The sequence below is a fragment of the Aotus nancymaae genome, unplaced genomic scaffold (genome assembly GCF_030222135.1).
Source record: "Aotus nancymaae isolate 86718 unplaced genomic scaffold, 86718_ANA_hifiasm-v0.15.2.pri h1tg000040l, whole genome shotgun sequence".
NCBI lineage: Eukaryota > Metazoa > Chordata > Mammalia > Primates > Aotidae > Aotus > Aotus nancymaae.
In genome coordinates, this window is record NW_026988454.1 from 64,965,952 (window position 1) to 64,982,583 (window position 16,632).

At 33.4% G+C, this 16,632-nt stretch overlaps 1 protein-coding gene across 5 annotated transcripts in view; it reads right to left on the reverse strand.

The window, feature by feature from the left end:
* Positions 1 to 16,632, reverse strand: part of GRIK2 (glutamate ionotropic receptor kainate type subunit 2) — a 712,929-nt gene that overhangs the window by 24,927 nt on the left and 671,370 nt on the right. For all 5 annotated transcript variants that reach the window (XM_012438407.3, XM_064360817.1, XM_064360815.1 and 2 more), the window contains exon 14: positions 15,591 to 15,816. In XM_012438407.3, the coding sequence (XP_012293830.1) occupies positions 15,591 to 15,816 (226 nt within the window). The remainder of the gene's footprint in view (positions 1 to 15,590; positions 15,817 to 16,632) is intronic.

The following is a 16,632-nucleotide window of genomic DNA, read 5'->3' on the forward strand; positions in this document are numbered from 1 at the left end:
AAGGCATCAATACCCCACTTTTATTAATAGATAAATCAACCAGAAAGCAAATTAACAAGAAAATACTGGGTTTGTACTATACTTTTGATATGGTTTGGCTCTGTCCCCACCAAAATCTCATGTAGACTTCTAATCTCCACATTTTAGGGAGGGACCTAACGGGAGGTGATTGGATCATGGAGGCAGATTTCTCCCAAGCTTTTTTTATGATAGTGAGTGGGTTTCACGAGATCTGATGGTTTAAAAGTGTGACAGTTCCTCCCCGCTCCTGTCACCATATATAAAACATCCTTGCTTCTCCTTAGCCTTCTGCCATGACTACAAGTTTCCTGAAGCCTCCCAGTCATGCTTCCTGTTAAGCCTGCAGAACTTTGAGTCAAGTAAAACTCTTTTCTTCATAAATTTCCCAGTGTCAGGTAGTTCTTTATTTCAGTGTGAAAACGGACTAATAAAACTTTATACAGAATGAACCTAAAAGAAATATATATGACTTTCCATTCAAGAGCAGTAGAATATGCTTTCTTCTGAACTGTACATGTAACATTCTCCAAGATAGGACATACTTTAGGCCATGAAACAAGTCTTAACAAATTCAAGAAGGTTGAAATGATATGTAGTATTGTTTCTGACTGCAATAGTATGAAACTGGAAATCAGTAACAAGAGAAATACTAGAAAATTAACAAGCATGTAGATATTTAAAAACATGCTCCTGAACATAAAATAGGTCTAATAAAAAATCAAAATAAATATTCAAAAACATATGACAAATGACAATAGAAACACAATATATCAAAACCTACAGAATGCAGCAAAAGCAGTTCTATGAGGAAACTTTATAGCAACAAACGCCTTTGTTTACCAAAAAAAGATCCCAAATAGCCTGAAATTATGCCTCAAGGAGCTAGAAAAAGAACAAACTAAACCCTAAAGTTAGCAGAAGTAAATAATAAAGATCAGAACAGAAATAAATCAGAGTTAAAAAACCATAGAAAAAAATCAATAAAACCAATAGTTTATTTTGAAAAAATAAACAAAATAGACAAACCCTTTACTAGACTAAGGGCAGAAAGAGAGGAGACTCAAACAAATAAAATTAGAAAGAGAAACGAGACATTGAACTGAAAACTCTAAAGCATTATTGAAAGAGATTGAAGACACAATAAATAGAAAGATATGTTATGTTCATAGATTGAAAGAATATTGTTAAAAATTTTCTTCCACATGAAGATTCAAGATGGCCGAATAGGAACAGCTCTGGAGTGCAGTTCCCAGCAAAAACAATGCAGAAGGTGAGTAATCACCACACTTCCAAATGAGTTTTCACTGCCCACAGACCAGGAGATTCCCAGGCCAAAAAGCGCCATGAATTTCTAGCTCGGCTGTTTCAGCTGGTACCATGGGCTGGCACGCAGAAACTCACACAAACTGCGGTGGATGTTTCAACTAGTGCCTGGAACACCTGGGAGACAGAGCCACTCATTCAACTGAAAGGGAGGGGGCTGAGGCAGGAAACCAGACCATCTGGCTTGGCGGGTACCAACCCCACAAAACAAGCAATCTGAAATGCTCTGGATTGAGAGTTTCATAGCAAGAGCAGCTGGACCCAGGACAGTCCAACTCAGTGTGGGGAAGGGCATCCAACACTACTAAGGTAGTCTTCTAATACCAAGGCAGTTCTAACTGTACCTCTATAAACAACACCTCAAGGAAGTTCACACAGCAGCTGAGTAGTGCCCATGGCAGCTCAGCAACGCCACTACTGGCACACTGTGACTAGACTACCTCCTTGCTGGGTAGGGCATCTATGAAAAAAGGCAGCAGCACATCAGGAAATTATAAATAAAGCCTGACCTTCCTAGGAGAGAGCACCTGGGAAAAGAGGTGGTTATGAGTTCCACTGCAGCAGACTTAAATGTACCTGCCCAGCAGTTCTGTATGGAACAACAGAGCTCCGAGCACAGCACTTGAGCTCCTATAAGGGTCAGACTGTCTCCTCAACCAGCTCCCCGACCCCTGTATACCCAAAGAGACACCTCATAAAGGAGACCTTAGGCCAACATCTGGTGGGTACCCTTCTGGGACAAAGATAACAGAAGAAGAAACTGGCAGAAACCCTTACTGTTCTGCAACCCCTGTGGGTGATCCCCAAGCAAGCAGGGTCTAGAGTGGACCTCCAGCAGTCCTGCAGCAGAGGGGTCTGACTGTTAGAAGGAAAACTAAGAAATAGAAAGAAATAGCTTCAAAATCAACAAAAAGGATCTCCACTCATACACCCCATCAGAAAGTCACCAACTACAAAGACCGCAGGTAGGTAAAGCCACGAAGATGGGAAGAAACCAGTGCAAAACAGATGAAAACACCCAAAACCAAAAGGCCTCTCCTCCTCCAAGGGATCACAACTTCTCACCAGCAGGAAACAAAGCTGGATGAAGAATGAATCTGACGAATTGACATAAACAGGCTACAAAAGGTGGGTAATAACAAACTTCTCTGAGCTAAAAGAACTTGTGCTAACCCAATGCAAAGAAACTTAGAATCTTGAAAAAGGGTTAGATGAAATGCTAAGTAGAAAAAACAACTTAGAGAAGCATATAAATGACTTGATGGAGCTGAAAAATGCAGCACAAGAACTTCGTGAAACATACACAAGTATCAATAGCCGAATCAACCAAGCAGAAGAAAGGATATCGGAGATTGAAGATCAAATCAATGAAATAAAATGAGAAGGCAAGATTAGAGAAAAAAGAGTGAAAAGAAATGAACAAAGCCTCATGGGATTATGTGAAAAGACCTAATCTATGTTTGATACATATACCTGAATGTGATGGAGAGAATGAATCCAAGCTGGAAAACACTCTTCAGGATATTATCCAGGAGAACTTCCCCAACCTAGCAAGGCAGGCCAACATTCAAATTCAGGAAATACAGAGAACACAACAAAGATATTCCTTAAGAAGAGCAACCTCAAGGCACATGATCTTCAGATTCACCAGGGTTGAAATGAAGGAAAAAAAGCTAAGGGCAGCCAGAGAGAAAGGTTGGGTTACCAACAAAGGGAAGCTCATCAGACTCACAGCAGATCTCTTGGCAGAAACCCTATAAGCCAGAAGAGAGTGGGGGCTAATATTCAATGTCCTTACAGAAAATAACTTTCAACCTAGAATTTCATATCCAGCCAAACTAAGCTTCATAAGTGAAGGAGAAATAAAACCCTTTACAGACAAGCAATTGCTGAGAGATTTCATCACCACCAGGCCTGTCTTATGAGACCTCCTGAAAGAAGCACTAAACAAGGAAAGGAACAACCAGTACCAGCCCCTTCAAAACATACCAAATGGTAAAACCATCGACACAATGAAGAAAATGCATCAACTAATGGGCAAAACATACAGCTAGCATCAAAATGGTAGGATCAAATTCACACATAACAATATTAACCCTAAATGTAAATGGGCCAAATGCCCCAATCAAAAGACATGGACTGGCAAATTTGATAAAAAGTCAAGACCCAACAGTGTGCTGTATTCAGGAAACCCATCTCACATACAAAGAAACACATAGGCTCAAAATAAAGGGATGGAGGAAGATTTATCAAGCAAATGGAGAGCAAAAAAACAGCAGGAGTTGCAATCCTAGTCTCTGATAAAATGGACTTTAAACCAATAAAGATCAAAAGAGACAAAGAAGGCCATTACATAATGGTAAAAGAATCAATGCAACAAGAAGAGCTAAGGAACCTAAATATATACTCATCCAATACAGGAACACCCAGATACATAAAGCAAGTTCTTAACTACCTACAAAGAGACTTAGACCCCCACACAATAATAGTGTCAGATGGCAGTGGGGTGGGGAGGTTAGGGAGGAATAACATGGGGAGAAATGACAGATAGAGGTGATGGGGGGATGGAGGCAACAAACCACATTACCATGTATGTACCTATGCAACAATCTTGCATGATCTGCTCATGTACCCCAGAACCTGAAGTACAATAAAAAAAATTTCTTCTTACCCAAAGCTATCTACAGTTTTAATGCAAGCTCTGTTAAACTTCCCAAGTAATTTTTTAAAAAAAATAGAAAAACAATCCTATAGTTTATGTGAAATCACAAAAAGCCTTAATACGGAAGGCAATAGTGAGGAAAATAATAGTAATAATAATAAAGCAGCTAATCTGATTTCAAATTACACTACAAATCAATAGTAATCAAAACAGCATGTTACTGGCCAAAAAAAAAAAAAAAAAATAGACACATTGACCAATGGAACAGAATGGAGAATGCAGAAATGAACCTACATACGTATGGTCAATTGTCAAAACTATCAAGAACACACAATGGAAAAAAGATAGTCCCTTCAATAAACAGTGTTGAGAAAACTGGATATCCACAAGCAGAAGATGTAATTTGGTCTTTTACTCACACCACATAAGAAGATCAACTCAAAATGCATTAAAGACTTAAAAGAAAGGCAAGAAATTGTAGAAGTACTAGAAGAAAACATAGGGCAAAAACTATACAACATTGATTTGGGCAATATTTTTTTTAGATTTGAACCCAAAATGCAGGCAACAAAAGCAAAAATAGGCAAATGGGATTACATCAAACTAAAAGTTTCTGCAAAGCAAGTAAAAAAATTAGCAGCATGAAGAGACAACCTACAGATTGTGAGAAAGTATTTGCAAGCCACACACCCAATAAGGTGTTAAATCAAAACTGTATTAAAAACTCAGACAAGTGGATAGCAAGACATTTCTTTTAAAATGAGCAAGGGACCTGAATACACATTTCTTAAAAGAAAACATAGAAATGGCTAACAGAAATAGGGAAAAATGTTCCACATTGTTAATCACTGGGGAAAGGCAAATTAAAACCACAATGAAATATCACCTCACACCTGTTCAGAATGGCTATTACAAAAAAGACAAAAGATAACTAGTATTGATGAGGATTCAGAGAAAAGGAAACCCTTACACACTGTTGGTGGGAATGTGAATTAGTGTAACCATCATGGAAAACAGTGTGGATGCTCCTCAGAAAACTAAAAGTAAAAGTACTATATGATCCAGCAATTTTACTTTTAGGTATTTACTCAAAAGATTTGAAATCATATTATAAAGAGATGTCTGCACTTCATTACACATTGCAGCACTTTTCACAATAGTCACGTTATAGGATCAAACTCGTAATGGATGAGAGAATAAAGAAAATGTGGTGTATATACACATAGAGGAATACTAGTCATCCTTAAAAAAGAATGAAATTCTGTCATTTGTGACAACCTAGATTGAATTAGAGAATATTATGCTAAATGAAAGAAGCCAGGCACAGAAAGACAGATACCACATATTCTCACTTACATGTGGGATCTAACACATTTGAACTGATAGAAACAGAGAGCAGAAGCTGGAGGGGTGAGAGAAATGGGGAGATGATGGTCAAAGAGTATAAAATCTCAGACAAGAGGAATAGGGTTTTTTTTTTTTAATCTATTGCACAGCATAGTAAATATAATTAGTAGCAGTGCACTGTACATTTCAAAATTTCTAAGACAGTAAATTTCAAATGTTCACACCACAAAAAAGATAAGTGTATGAGGTGATTGATATGCTAATTAGCTTAATTTAATTATTCCTTATTGTATTCATAAATCACAATGTCACTTTTACCTCATAAATATATACATTATACATTTTTAGTTTACAATAAATTTTTTAAATAATATAAATGCATTCTACTTGAAGGAGTTCTACTTGAAGGAATCTTAGGTATCTGAATATTCTCCTGTATATTCTACAAATATTCCTTCAGGTAGAATCTGAATATTCTACAAATACACAGGAGAATATTCAGATACGTAAGATTATAAAGGGAGATGCTTATATATGGCATATAAAATTGTATCAATGAAGAATTCAAATTATAGAGTATATGTAGTAGACAGTAGCCTTTTATTAATATTCTGTATATCCTCTAACTTGTGAAAAAGAATATGTTATCAACCTGTAATGAAACAGCCAACTATTTTTTCTGGTTTTGACATATTTCATATATATTAGTTAAAAGTGACTGGTGAAACAGATTTGCTGTCATATTTCTTGAGTATTAAATCATGAAAGTCTGACACTAAGTATGAAAATAGAAATAATTTTATCCTATAAACCCTACCTTTCTTATGATTTTGGCATCAGCATAGTAATCATTAGAATAGTGTTAGGAATGGATATGTCAGCAATAATTTCCTATTATGCTTTTATTCCAAATGTAATGTAAAATCCCAAGGAATAAATTGTAAGAGTTAGACCATTTTATATTAAATCACCATCCTAATTAATCATTAAGAACCCATAAATTGGAAGAAAAAATAATGTTTTTTCAAGAGACAGTGAACTACCCATCCTTTAAGGATTTCTTAAGTCCTTTTTGAAATTTGGCCTATCTGCTTTGCTCTCACTAAGCTCCACCTATCTAAGTCCCTGCACTAATAAAAAGCATTTTTTTATATCAAATATTGCATTTTCTCTATTCTATGTCAAATTTGTTTCTCCATATCTGTCTTCTAAAAAAGAAAGATGATTTATATTTATATTTTACGTTGATTATTTTACAGAACTAAGAAGGTTAGAGTAATAAAATTCTTGTAGATTGGGCAAATGTAAAGAAAATATACGTCTTTAGAGATGATACTTCTCCTAATAGGTTGCTAGCTCTGTTTATTAAACATTCGAGACATGCTGAAAATGGAAAATCATTTTACTTGTTTAGATAATGTCCTATGATACGAATTTTCCCAACTTTACACAGATTTCACTTTCTTCCCAGAAAATGATAGTTATCTAATTACAGTGTACTGATTGGCTGATGGCAAAATTCCAGGTAGATTTCATTAGAAACAGGTTTCCAATTGGTTAACAATGGGTCATCTGAATACTCTGCTTTCTCTGCTATATATTTAATATCTCTAAACATGTAAAGACTAAACAGTTCTAAAAACTTATAGAGACCACTAACATATTATTTCACTCATTAGAGAACATTTCTTCAAAACATTTAAAAATTTTTTTTTTCTGTAACCTCATATTAGAAGTGATCAAAACACTTCTTTAAAATCCTTTATGCTAGACATTCTGATCCAAATACTATAAATACAATATGCTCAATCTTTTTCACAATCTAATTATGTGAACATGGTTATATCTACTTGTAAACGAGGATACTAAATGTAATAAGGACTCAGTAACTTCATCAAGTTTCATCCAGGTGAAACTAAAATTTGCATACAAGTCATCTAACTACAAAGGTCATATACTCCGTGCAGCTTGCTAAGAATATGCCTGGCACATGAGGGTCAGCAAATGCAAAGCATTTGGCTTTGATATTTACAACAAACATTTGACTAATTTTTTCTAATAAGAGTGACTCGTTGATCTTATCTACCTCTGATAACCCAAGGACAACTGTCTGGCATAGTCAGTCTGTGGCTAACTAATCTAAAGTAAAATTTGAAGACATGGTCTTGGACCAATCAGTACAAAACACTAAATGAATTAAATGATCCAATCTTTGTGTATAAAATCTGTCAGAACTCTGTTTTATGAGAATTATCCATTTCTGCATTGTCCGGGTACCATTTGGTCAACATTTACAATATTAATGACAGCTGTTCACGGTGGTGCTCACAATTCATCACATTCCCTCTTGAAGCTCCCTAGATTCTACAGGCAGTCTGTTGATGAGTCTGTGGAGCAGGCATAACTTACTGAGATTCTCATCTGTTTTCAGTGACATGTAATCTAGACTTTAACAAACACGCCAGCAATGTGCAGCTTAAACAGGTGTAATTTGAGGGTTTTTTTGTTTAATTCGGTCTCTGAAAATTATTAGATCTAGATTTATCCCTGCAAAATCAATTCAAATATTAAAATTGTGCTGCTTATATAAAGTGAAAATAGAATGCATTTTAATGGAAGGGTTGACCTGCAGAAAGATGAATAATTTGCATCAATTTTTGTGCATTATGTTAAACTAATGAAGACAAATGTATTCATTTGTTTCAGTAAAGCTGAAAAACTGAAGGCTGGCAATTTTATGCATCTATAAATTACAGTACTTATTATATGATGAATTGAGAATTTTAGAAATGGATGGTGAACAAAACAGGGAAAGAACATTCTTCTCATACTGATTTCTATTTTTATAAACCTTGGCATCTGCCTCAAACAAACAGCATACCTCCACTGGTACCAATTCTGCATCTCTTACTTCACCAAATAATAAGAAATTTAAAAATAAAGAGTGAATCTTACGCATTTAACATTAGAAAATGATGCAAAAAAAATGGAAATTTCATTTTGTTTATATGTCAGAGCGGTGCACTTCTACCATAAAAACTCAATAATATAACCCATTGTTACATGTTTTACTTGAGGCTAATTATGGGTAAGCATAATATAATTTGATAAAAGTTACTTGAGAATTATTAACAGTACTACTGCGTTTTGATAATCACAGATAATATTGTTTTAAAGCATTAGCTTGTAAAGGTAACATTAAAGTCAAATACTAAATAAAATATACCCTAATAGTTCTAATTAAATCAGTAAATATGAGAGAAATAAATTGTACATAACAGCTTTGTATGTGGCTAAAATTATCTTTAAATTTAATCTTCATATTAAAGGGCATTGTAAGTATATCCACTTCATCTCTGCATTCTTCATGTATAGTGTTTATTTCCATAATTCTCTAACTATGACATGACTAATTTATTTCGGGTTTTGTTCACAGAAATAGTTACTCACTGACTGTTAAATAATTATACACTGACTGTTCGGAATTCACTATTGATTTAATCCCACAAATAAAACGGAACAACTGAAATTACAGAAAATTCTATTATCAATAATAGGCACAGACATGAACACAATTCCCTTTCTCTGTTGCCACATACATTGTTTGTTATTAAAGTTGTAAGGAACTAATACATGAAAGAAAGAGGCCACTAACTCATTGCTAAAAATAGAAATCATCCTAATGACACCCTCCACTCGTATTATATTTCTACCCAATTGCATAAAGCAAAGTAAAATAACACCAACTGGTCCCAGTGGATTTTTTTCTAGACTGCTGCTTTCCTACCAGCTCATGCACTTGCTGAATCTGCCTAGTCCTCAAAGTGCAATATGCACTCAACATTTGAAAAAGAGAAACCAAGAAGGCTTTTAAGTATGGGCAGTCAGGAGAGAAGCAATGCAGCCAAAAATGCCATTAAGGAGGGGAAATGTTCCCAGTTCAGATAAATAGATTATCATCTATGGTGAAATAAGAGACAGGACTGCAACTGCCCACACAATTTAAACATTCCTTAATGAAACTGCTGTGATTTGCTCTGCTTTTAACTCACTCTGAGCTTTTTAAAATATTGTTTTGAATGAAATAAGTTCAGTTAACTTACTAAGATCCCCTTAAACTTCAAAAATCTACCATACATGTATATGCTACTTTAAAATGATGTTGCTGCAGTCAGAAAAACTCTGAAAGGATTTAATGTCACTCCAAACTTAATTAAACCTGCTTCAGCTTATTTAGCATTTATCTTTACATCATTGTTGATTGCTCCACTAAGGTATTTTTGTGTAAACAGAGATTTCTTAATTAAATAGCTTATTCTGAGCCATTCAGTGATCTCACAGCACAGTTTGGGCAGTAATCATCACACTCAGAGTGATGAATGGGGATGGTGAGGCCCCTAAATCAATCAGTCAGAAGGAGGCATGGCAGGCTATGAAGAAAATGTATGAATTTGGGGAAAATGGGGCAGGGTGGATATATGTAATATATGTACAATTTTTAATCCTTTGTTTTCCTGATTTCCCACTCGAAAAGACTCATGATATTTCCTCTTTTCATTTCCTCACCAAACCACATAGGCTTCCTTGAAAATATCTCAAAATCTGAGCAATAACAAAAGCAAAGGAAGTTCCTCTCTTTGATCACATATAGAATATTAGCAAAGGTGAAATTTTCACTATGGATTATAGCTCCTGAATATATAAGTTAAAAAGCCTGGGGAATTTCTCGAACTAATTTGAATTTTTCAGAACCTTAGCCCATATTGCTCTGCTTTGAATATAACTATCTCATTAACTCTTGCTGAGAAAGAGCAAGAACCTCAAGGAATATTTTTCACACCTTAATGAATTCCTATTTTGTTTATAATTAAGTACAATTTTTTAAATAAGTAAATATATTAATAAACTACTAACCATTTTCAGTATGCTTCAGCAATGGTAACATAAAAGGCAAATGCTAATTTACTAGTTGGTTGAAAGGCTATGGGAAGTCAGGATCTCATTCAAGTATTAGAATAGCATGTCACTGATTTTATTAATGACTAAATAAATACAAAGAATTCATGAAGTCATATTCCTAGTAGATGTATAAAATAGTAAACTATAAATTACTGCCTGAAACCATAAATTACTGCCTGAATCTTTTATCTGAAATGAAGTATCTAAGGGAGTATAGTGTAAAATGTCTGTTCCTAAATCACATCTCTTCAATGAAGTTATGTGAGAGAGTTAAGGATCATAATGTACTGTGTCTCAAAACCATTTTGACTTTATGTTCTGTTTTGAATGAATAAAATGTCATTCAGTAAATTTAAGAATTTAATATTATCAAGTTAAAAAGAATAAAACAAGTTATCTGAATAAGAAACCCAAAAAGATATAGTGCAATGCTTGTACATCAATGATTTAAATATTTATTTCTTTGAACTTAAATTAGTTTGTGCAAATTTGTTTCATTCAGAATTAGGCTTAAAACAAGATATATAAACATATTAAATCTTTTTTTAGCAATAGCAAGACCTTTTAGTAATTAAATTCAATGTTATTTGGAAATGAAAATAAGAATGTGCTAAAATGTTTTTTCTAAACATAATATTTGCCATGTCAAGGTATTATTCCTGTTTTGGGAATTTTTGTTAATATGTACTGATAATTTTACAACTAAATTTCTTACAAAAGTTATTAATTATACATGAACAGTTGCCTAACTTTTAAAAATTCATTTTAATGAAACACTGATATGTTGCATATTACATCACTCTAATTGACTATTACATCACTCTAATTGACACACTACCAAGTAATGATTCCATATAGAAATAGATTCCAAGTCAATTTCTATAAGTTTCTTGTATCTGTGCCCTTGCCAATATCGGTGAATATTTTCCACAATAATTCAAGTTTCTCCAGAAGGGCAAGAATTGATTTGAGCAGCTATGAGTTGAAGACATAAGAAGGAAAAAAAGAAAGAAAAGAACCACATCCTCAGGCCTATAGTTTCAACTGTTTTGTTCTCCTATCTTATCTATAAGCTTAAAATTAAAAGAAATGGAAATCCCAACTGCTTTCCTTAGCATTTTTTCCAATTTAAAAAGTTAAATGAAAATATTGTGAATATATCTATTAATATTGTGAATTGCATTAAATTTTAAATTTATAATTAACATACTAATTATATATACTTATGGAGTACAATGTGATGTTTTAATGCATGTATACTATATATAATCATCATGTCAGAGTAGTTAGCATATCCTTCACTTTAATATTTATCATTTTTTTGTGGAAACAGCATTCAAAATCTTGTCTTCTAGCTATCTTGAAATACACAACACATTGTTATTAGCTATGGTCACTCTACTTCGTAACAGATTGTATTAGCAAAATAAGTCAATACTTTGTAACAGCCTCAGGAATAGGGAGGAATCAAAAATTGCTTATTGTGTAGTTCTGACAAACTATAATGGAAGACTTCCTTAGAACTGATTCAACTATATATTTTTTTTTAAATAAAAGTAGTTTTCACGTCTGAAATATTCCAGTGGGTTTTTGAGATTTTGTGTAATGTACTGTATTGATTTATTTTTAGCAAGCATTCCTTCAGAGCAAGATAGTATGATAGAGACAGTCCTGGTGTGTTAGTATATTGGAGTCACGAAACAAGCAAGAAAACAAATGTAAAACCCAGGTTCTGCTGACTCCAGTTCTCTCCCACTAGTCAGTGGTGTCCTCTAAGAGAAGGTTGGAGATGCCTGATGTATTCAGTGGTTGAACCATCAAAAACACAATATAACGTTATCAAAGCTCAATCTCATATAAATTTACAAAACAAACAGGGATGGACATGAGATTACTTTCTTCTTTATGTTTAAGAAAACATAATTTGGTTAAAATTTTCAACAAACTTAGTTAACTTTAAAAAAACAAGTAGCTGATTTTAGGGGGGAAGAAAATTCTCAGGTTTAAGCTTTAACTTAGGTATAAGCCAAATTCTTTACTTTAGAAATTTTAATACTATGAATACTATTATGTAACTCTCAATAATAAAACACCTTTGTGATACACTCCAAAGTCCTCACACATCTTCCCCAAATCTTATTCAATTCTTATTTCCCTAGATTATTCAATTTTATTTAATGAGGCAATCACTTTTGATAATGTAATATGCCACACTTATCATAAGCTCTGAAAGTGATCTGTTGTTTCTATTTATAAATCTTGCTGCATCATATTTCCAGATATAAAATTCACTCACTCAATAAATAATGATTGAGGGTGCATAGAATGTAAACACTGTTTTTGTATGGGCTTACAATAGAAATAATGAACAGCAAAAAAGAAACAAATATCTCTGCCCTTATCCAGACAGTGCAAACCAGGACAGAGTGGTAGCAATATATGAGTCTTATCCAGACAATGCACACCGGAGAAAATGGTAGCAATATACGAGTCTCACTTCTTTCAGAGACGACACTAAAAAATACATTTATTTCAGCTCTTCCCAAATGACAATACAGGACAATGGGAGCCTAACAAATCACTGCTTCCACCTCTCATAACCACGTTAAGAGTATGCCTGATTTTTGTAATGTGTTCTAAGACATCAGCTAACTATATTTCTCCATGTAGTCTAGCCTAATTTAAACTCTGAGAAATTGTCAAACACATTATTTGCCAAATTATTATGTTTAACATTTAAATAAACCTGAGATAATACAATCCTCTTACTAGTTAAAAAAATTGAACTGAGGCCATCTATTTCAAGTGACTTGTTCAAGGGCACCATAGTGACAAGAATAAGTTCAGAATATCAGTGTGCAGAATACTGCACGATGATATTCATAGCACATTATCAGCCTCTCCTTTTGAGAATATATGATTTTTCCTAGAAAAAAAAATTTCAAAAATTATCAAAGAAGTTATGCATCACAAATTCCAAATAACTGGTGCAGTAATTCATGAGGTTTCTGGGTTCAACATGCATTTCTTACTGAGGGAAAAAGCCATAACTGATCTAACTATGCAGAATGCCAAGATTTGAGCACTCCCATCACACAGAGCTAGGTCAATAAACCAAAGCTTTATTGGAGATAAAAGTATAAACTTATACATTTTGAGAAGTGAGAAATGTTTTTCAAAAATATAATTGTGAAAACACAATCATTTTAATACATTTATAGTATATTAAAATTAATTGCCAAATTTTGAATTTGCACATAATTTTGGAATAACAGGGACAAAGGTTCAGGAAGCCTTCCCCTGGTGCAGGTAATACAAAGGTTATATTTTCTGTGGAGAATTTAAAAATAATGGTAGCATCCATTATCATTATGCACTGGGAAGTCTAAAACATGTAAAAGATAAAATACTCCTCCTTCAAAATATCTTTCGTTGGTCTAAGTTCTAAACAATTATTGTTGAGCTTTAACAACTGAGCTTTTATTGACTTTCGAATTAGCATATACTTGTATTTTATTCTTTAATAAGCATTGTAGACTACCTGGAAATAAAATAGGAAAATTCCAATTACACCACTATCCCCTCAATTATATAAACTCAGCTATACTTGTCTATTTTGAGAGTAAAAACTCAAGTTTGTTTATTTCATTTCTACAATGATTGCATAATTATTCATTATTATGAATCTACTATATAAATACAAGAATTAGTATCTCAAAATTTTCTCAAAACCAATTCAAGCTATTTTAAACCATTATAAATCTCAGATGATTTTTCCAAATGTAATATGATTCAATGTTAAACTTTTTGGTAAAAAAGTTATTGGATTTCCTAGACATTTCAGAGTTTCCAGAAATCAATGATCAATTTTGACCAAGTCATTGACAAATTTGCATAAGGTTCAAAACATGTATAGTGTTATTAGTTACTAATCATGAGTATATTTTCCCCTTTCTTTCAAAAAGTACACTGTTGTAATTAAAATATGCTAACAATTACTTTTTTCTCTATATACAATTAGTTTCCTGTTGCTACTATAAAATATAACCATTAATTTAATGACTTAAAACAATACAAAATTTATTATCTCACAGTTCTAGATATCAGAAGTCCCAAAAGTGATGTCTCTGAAGGACTGTATTTCTTCTAAAGGCAACCTGAATTTCTTGGTTCATGGTGTCTTGTTCCATCTTCAACATCAACAAATAATATCTTCAAATCTCCTTCCTTCCTTTCTCTCTCTCTCTCTCTCATTCTCAAAACTAGGAATTAGTTTTGAGAAAATTTCGAGATACTAACTCTCTTATTCTTTCTCTTCCTCTTTCTCTCACATCCCTGTCACAAACACATCTTAACTATGACTCTACCATACAGTCTCCCTATTAAAAGGGCTCTTGTGATTACTTTGGACCCATTTGGCTAATGCAGAAAAATCTCTCCATCTCAAGATCCTTAACTAAATCACATTTGCAAAGTATGGCATGTAAAGTAACATATTCAGAGGTTCTGCAGATTAAGTCATGGACATCTCTGGGGAGCCATTATTTTGTCTACCACATGTACACATGTACTGTAATGTTTATATATATATATACACACACACACATATGTATTTACTTAATAGAACAAACATAAATATATTCATACATGTTTGTACATATATAATCAATATCTGTATTTTTTTTTTCTAGAAATTACAATTCATTATGTAATTTTATTATTTTGGCTAAAAATGATTTTGTCATATGGAAGAAGGGGGATGTTAAAAATAACCCTGAGTGTTAAATATTCTAGATATGTCATTGGTAAATAGTCTATTTGTACCTTTTTTTAAGTAAAACAATTCTAATAATATTTGTGAGAACCATTTATGCCTCACTTGTTTTAGTTAACTCTCTGAGTCAAATACTATATTCATAAGCCACAAATTTTAAAAAGTAAATTGTTATAAAAACTTTAGCCAATTCATAAAACATTTTTTTAAATTCAAGATTGAAAAGAGAAGGTTAGCTGGGTTATGCTGTGGGTTTCTCAACACTGATACAGTAAGAATAGCTACTGACCATTTTGATAGAAATTATTATTCTTTTTTTTGTCATCTATTTAGAATAATATGCCCAAATTGATAACCTCCTTTTACACAGTCACAGAGGGATAGCAGGATGTATTTGGTAAAAACAAAATTCTTAATGAATGGCATATGTGGAAACACTGTTTTTCCCCTCTTACACCAACTCAGATTAATGAACAAAGAACAAACGGCAGACATATAACTTACCCATGGGAGTGCCAACGCCATAACCTTTGGAGTCTATCAGGCCGCCAATCTGTGTCAGGTTACAGTTCCGCTGGGTGACAAACTCGATGGTTGTTGACTCCATTAGGAAAGCATAATCAGAGGTGAGGACTCGCTGGATTCCTTCTTCATTACTTTTGACCAGTACTGACTGTCTTCTGCTACTCATAAAGGCCCACATTTTGTCATACGTGGAGATTTTTGATTTCTGAAGAAAGTAAATATAAGTTGGTCATAAGAAAGGTATTTGCTTAGTTTCCATGTGGTCCTACAGTGTTTAGACACAATGGACTACGTTTAGTCTACTTGTATCATCTTAAACAATATAATTTTAAGGATATATATACCCAAAAAAATCTGAATCTGTATAATAAGTTTCTCACAGCAATATCTCATCATATTTCTAGGTTTGGTATAGATTTGTTTAACAAATATATTTTTTATAATCTTAATGTTCAAAATGCATCTCAGTACATCATAGAAAGTTATACATACAACCGAAAATAAACGATTTATAAGGAAGTTCCTTTGTGCTGGTATCTTACCTGAGTATTCATGTTTGTCAGCATTTCTTTAACAATAAATATGGAAGATTGACACTGTAAGACTACAAGAGTTCGTTTCCCCCCAACTTGGATTAACATAGCACAGATGCTACATTAGCCTCCAGGGATACACAAAAAAAGTATAGGTTGAAGAGATGAGGGGAAGTTGTTACACAGAAGAATGTTGCAAATAAACATGTCTACATTTCCACGGAGAAACAATTTGATCACCTCAGAACTTCTTAAGCTGGCCTTCAGAAATCTATTATTCAGGCCTACTAAATAACTAAAGATTCCTGGACCAATAAAATTGAATAGTTTTTATGTCCAACTGAAAATTCTCAGTAGGGCTTTACTAGAATTTCATTACTAAAAGAAGAAAATAGGTTTTGTTCAGAAGGCCCTGGTAAAACATAAACAGGAAAAATGTTAGCATCTGCTTCTTGAAAGTTCATCTGTGAAATGTTTACTGTCATTTA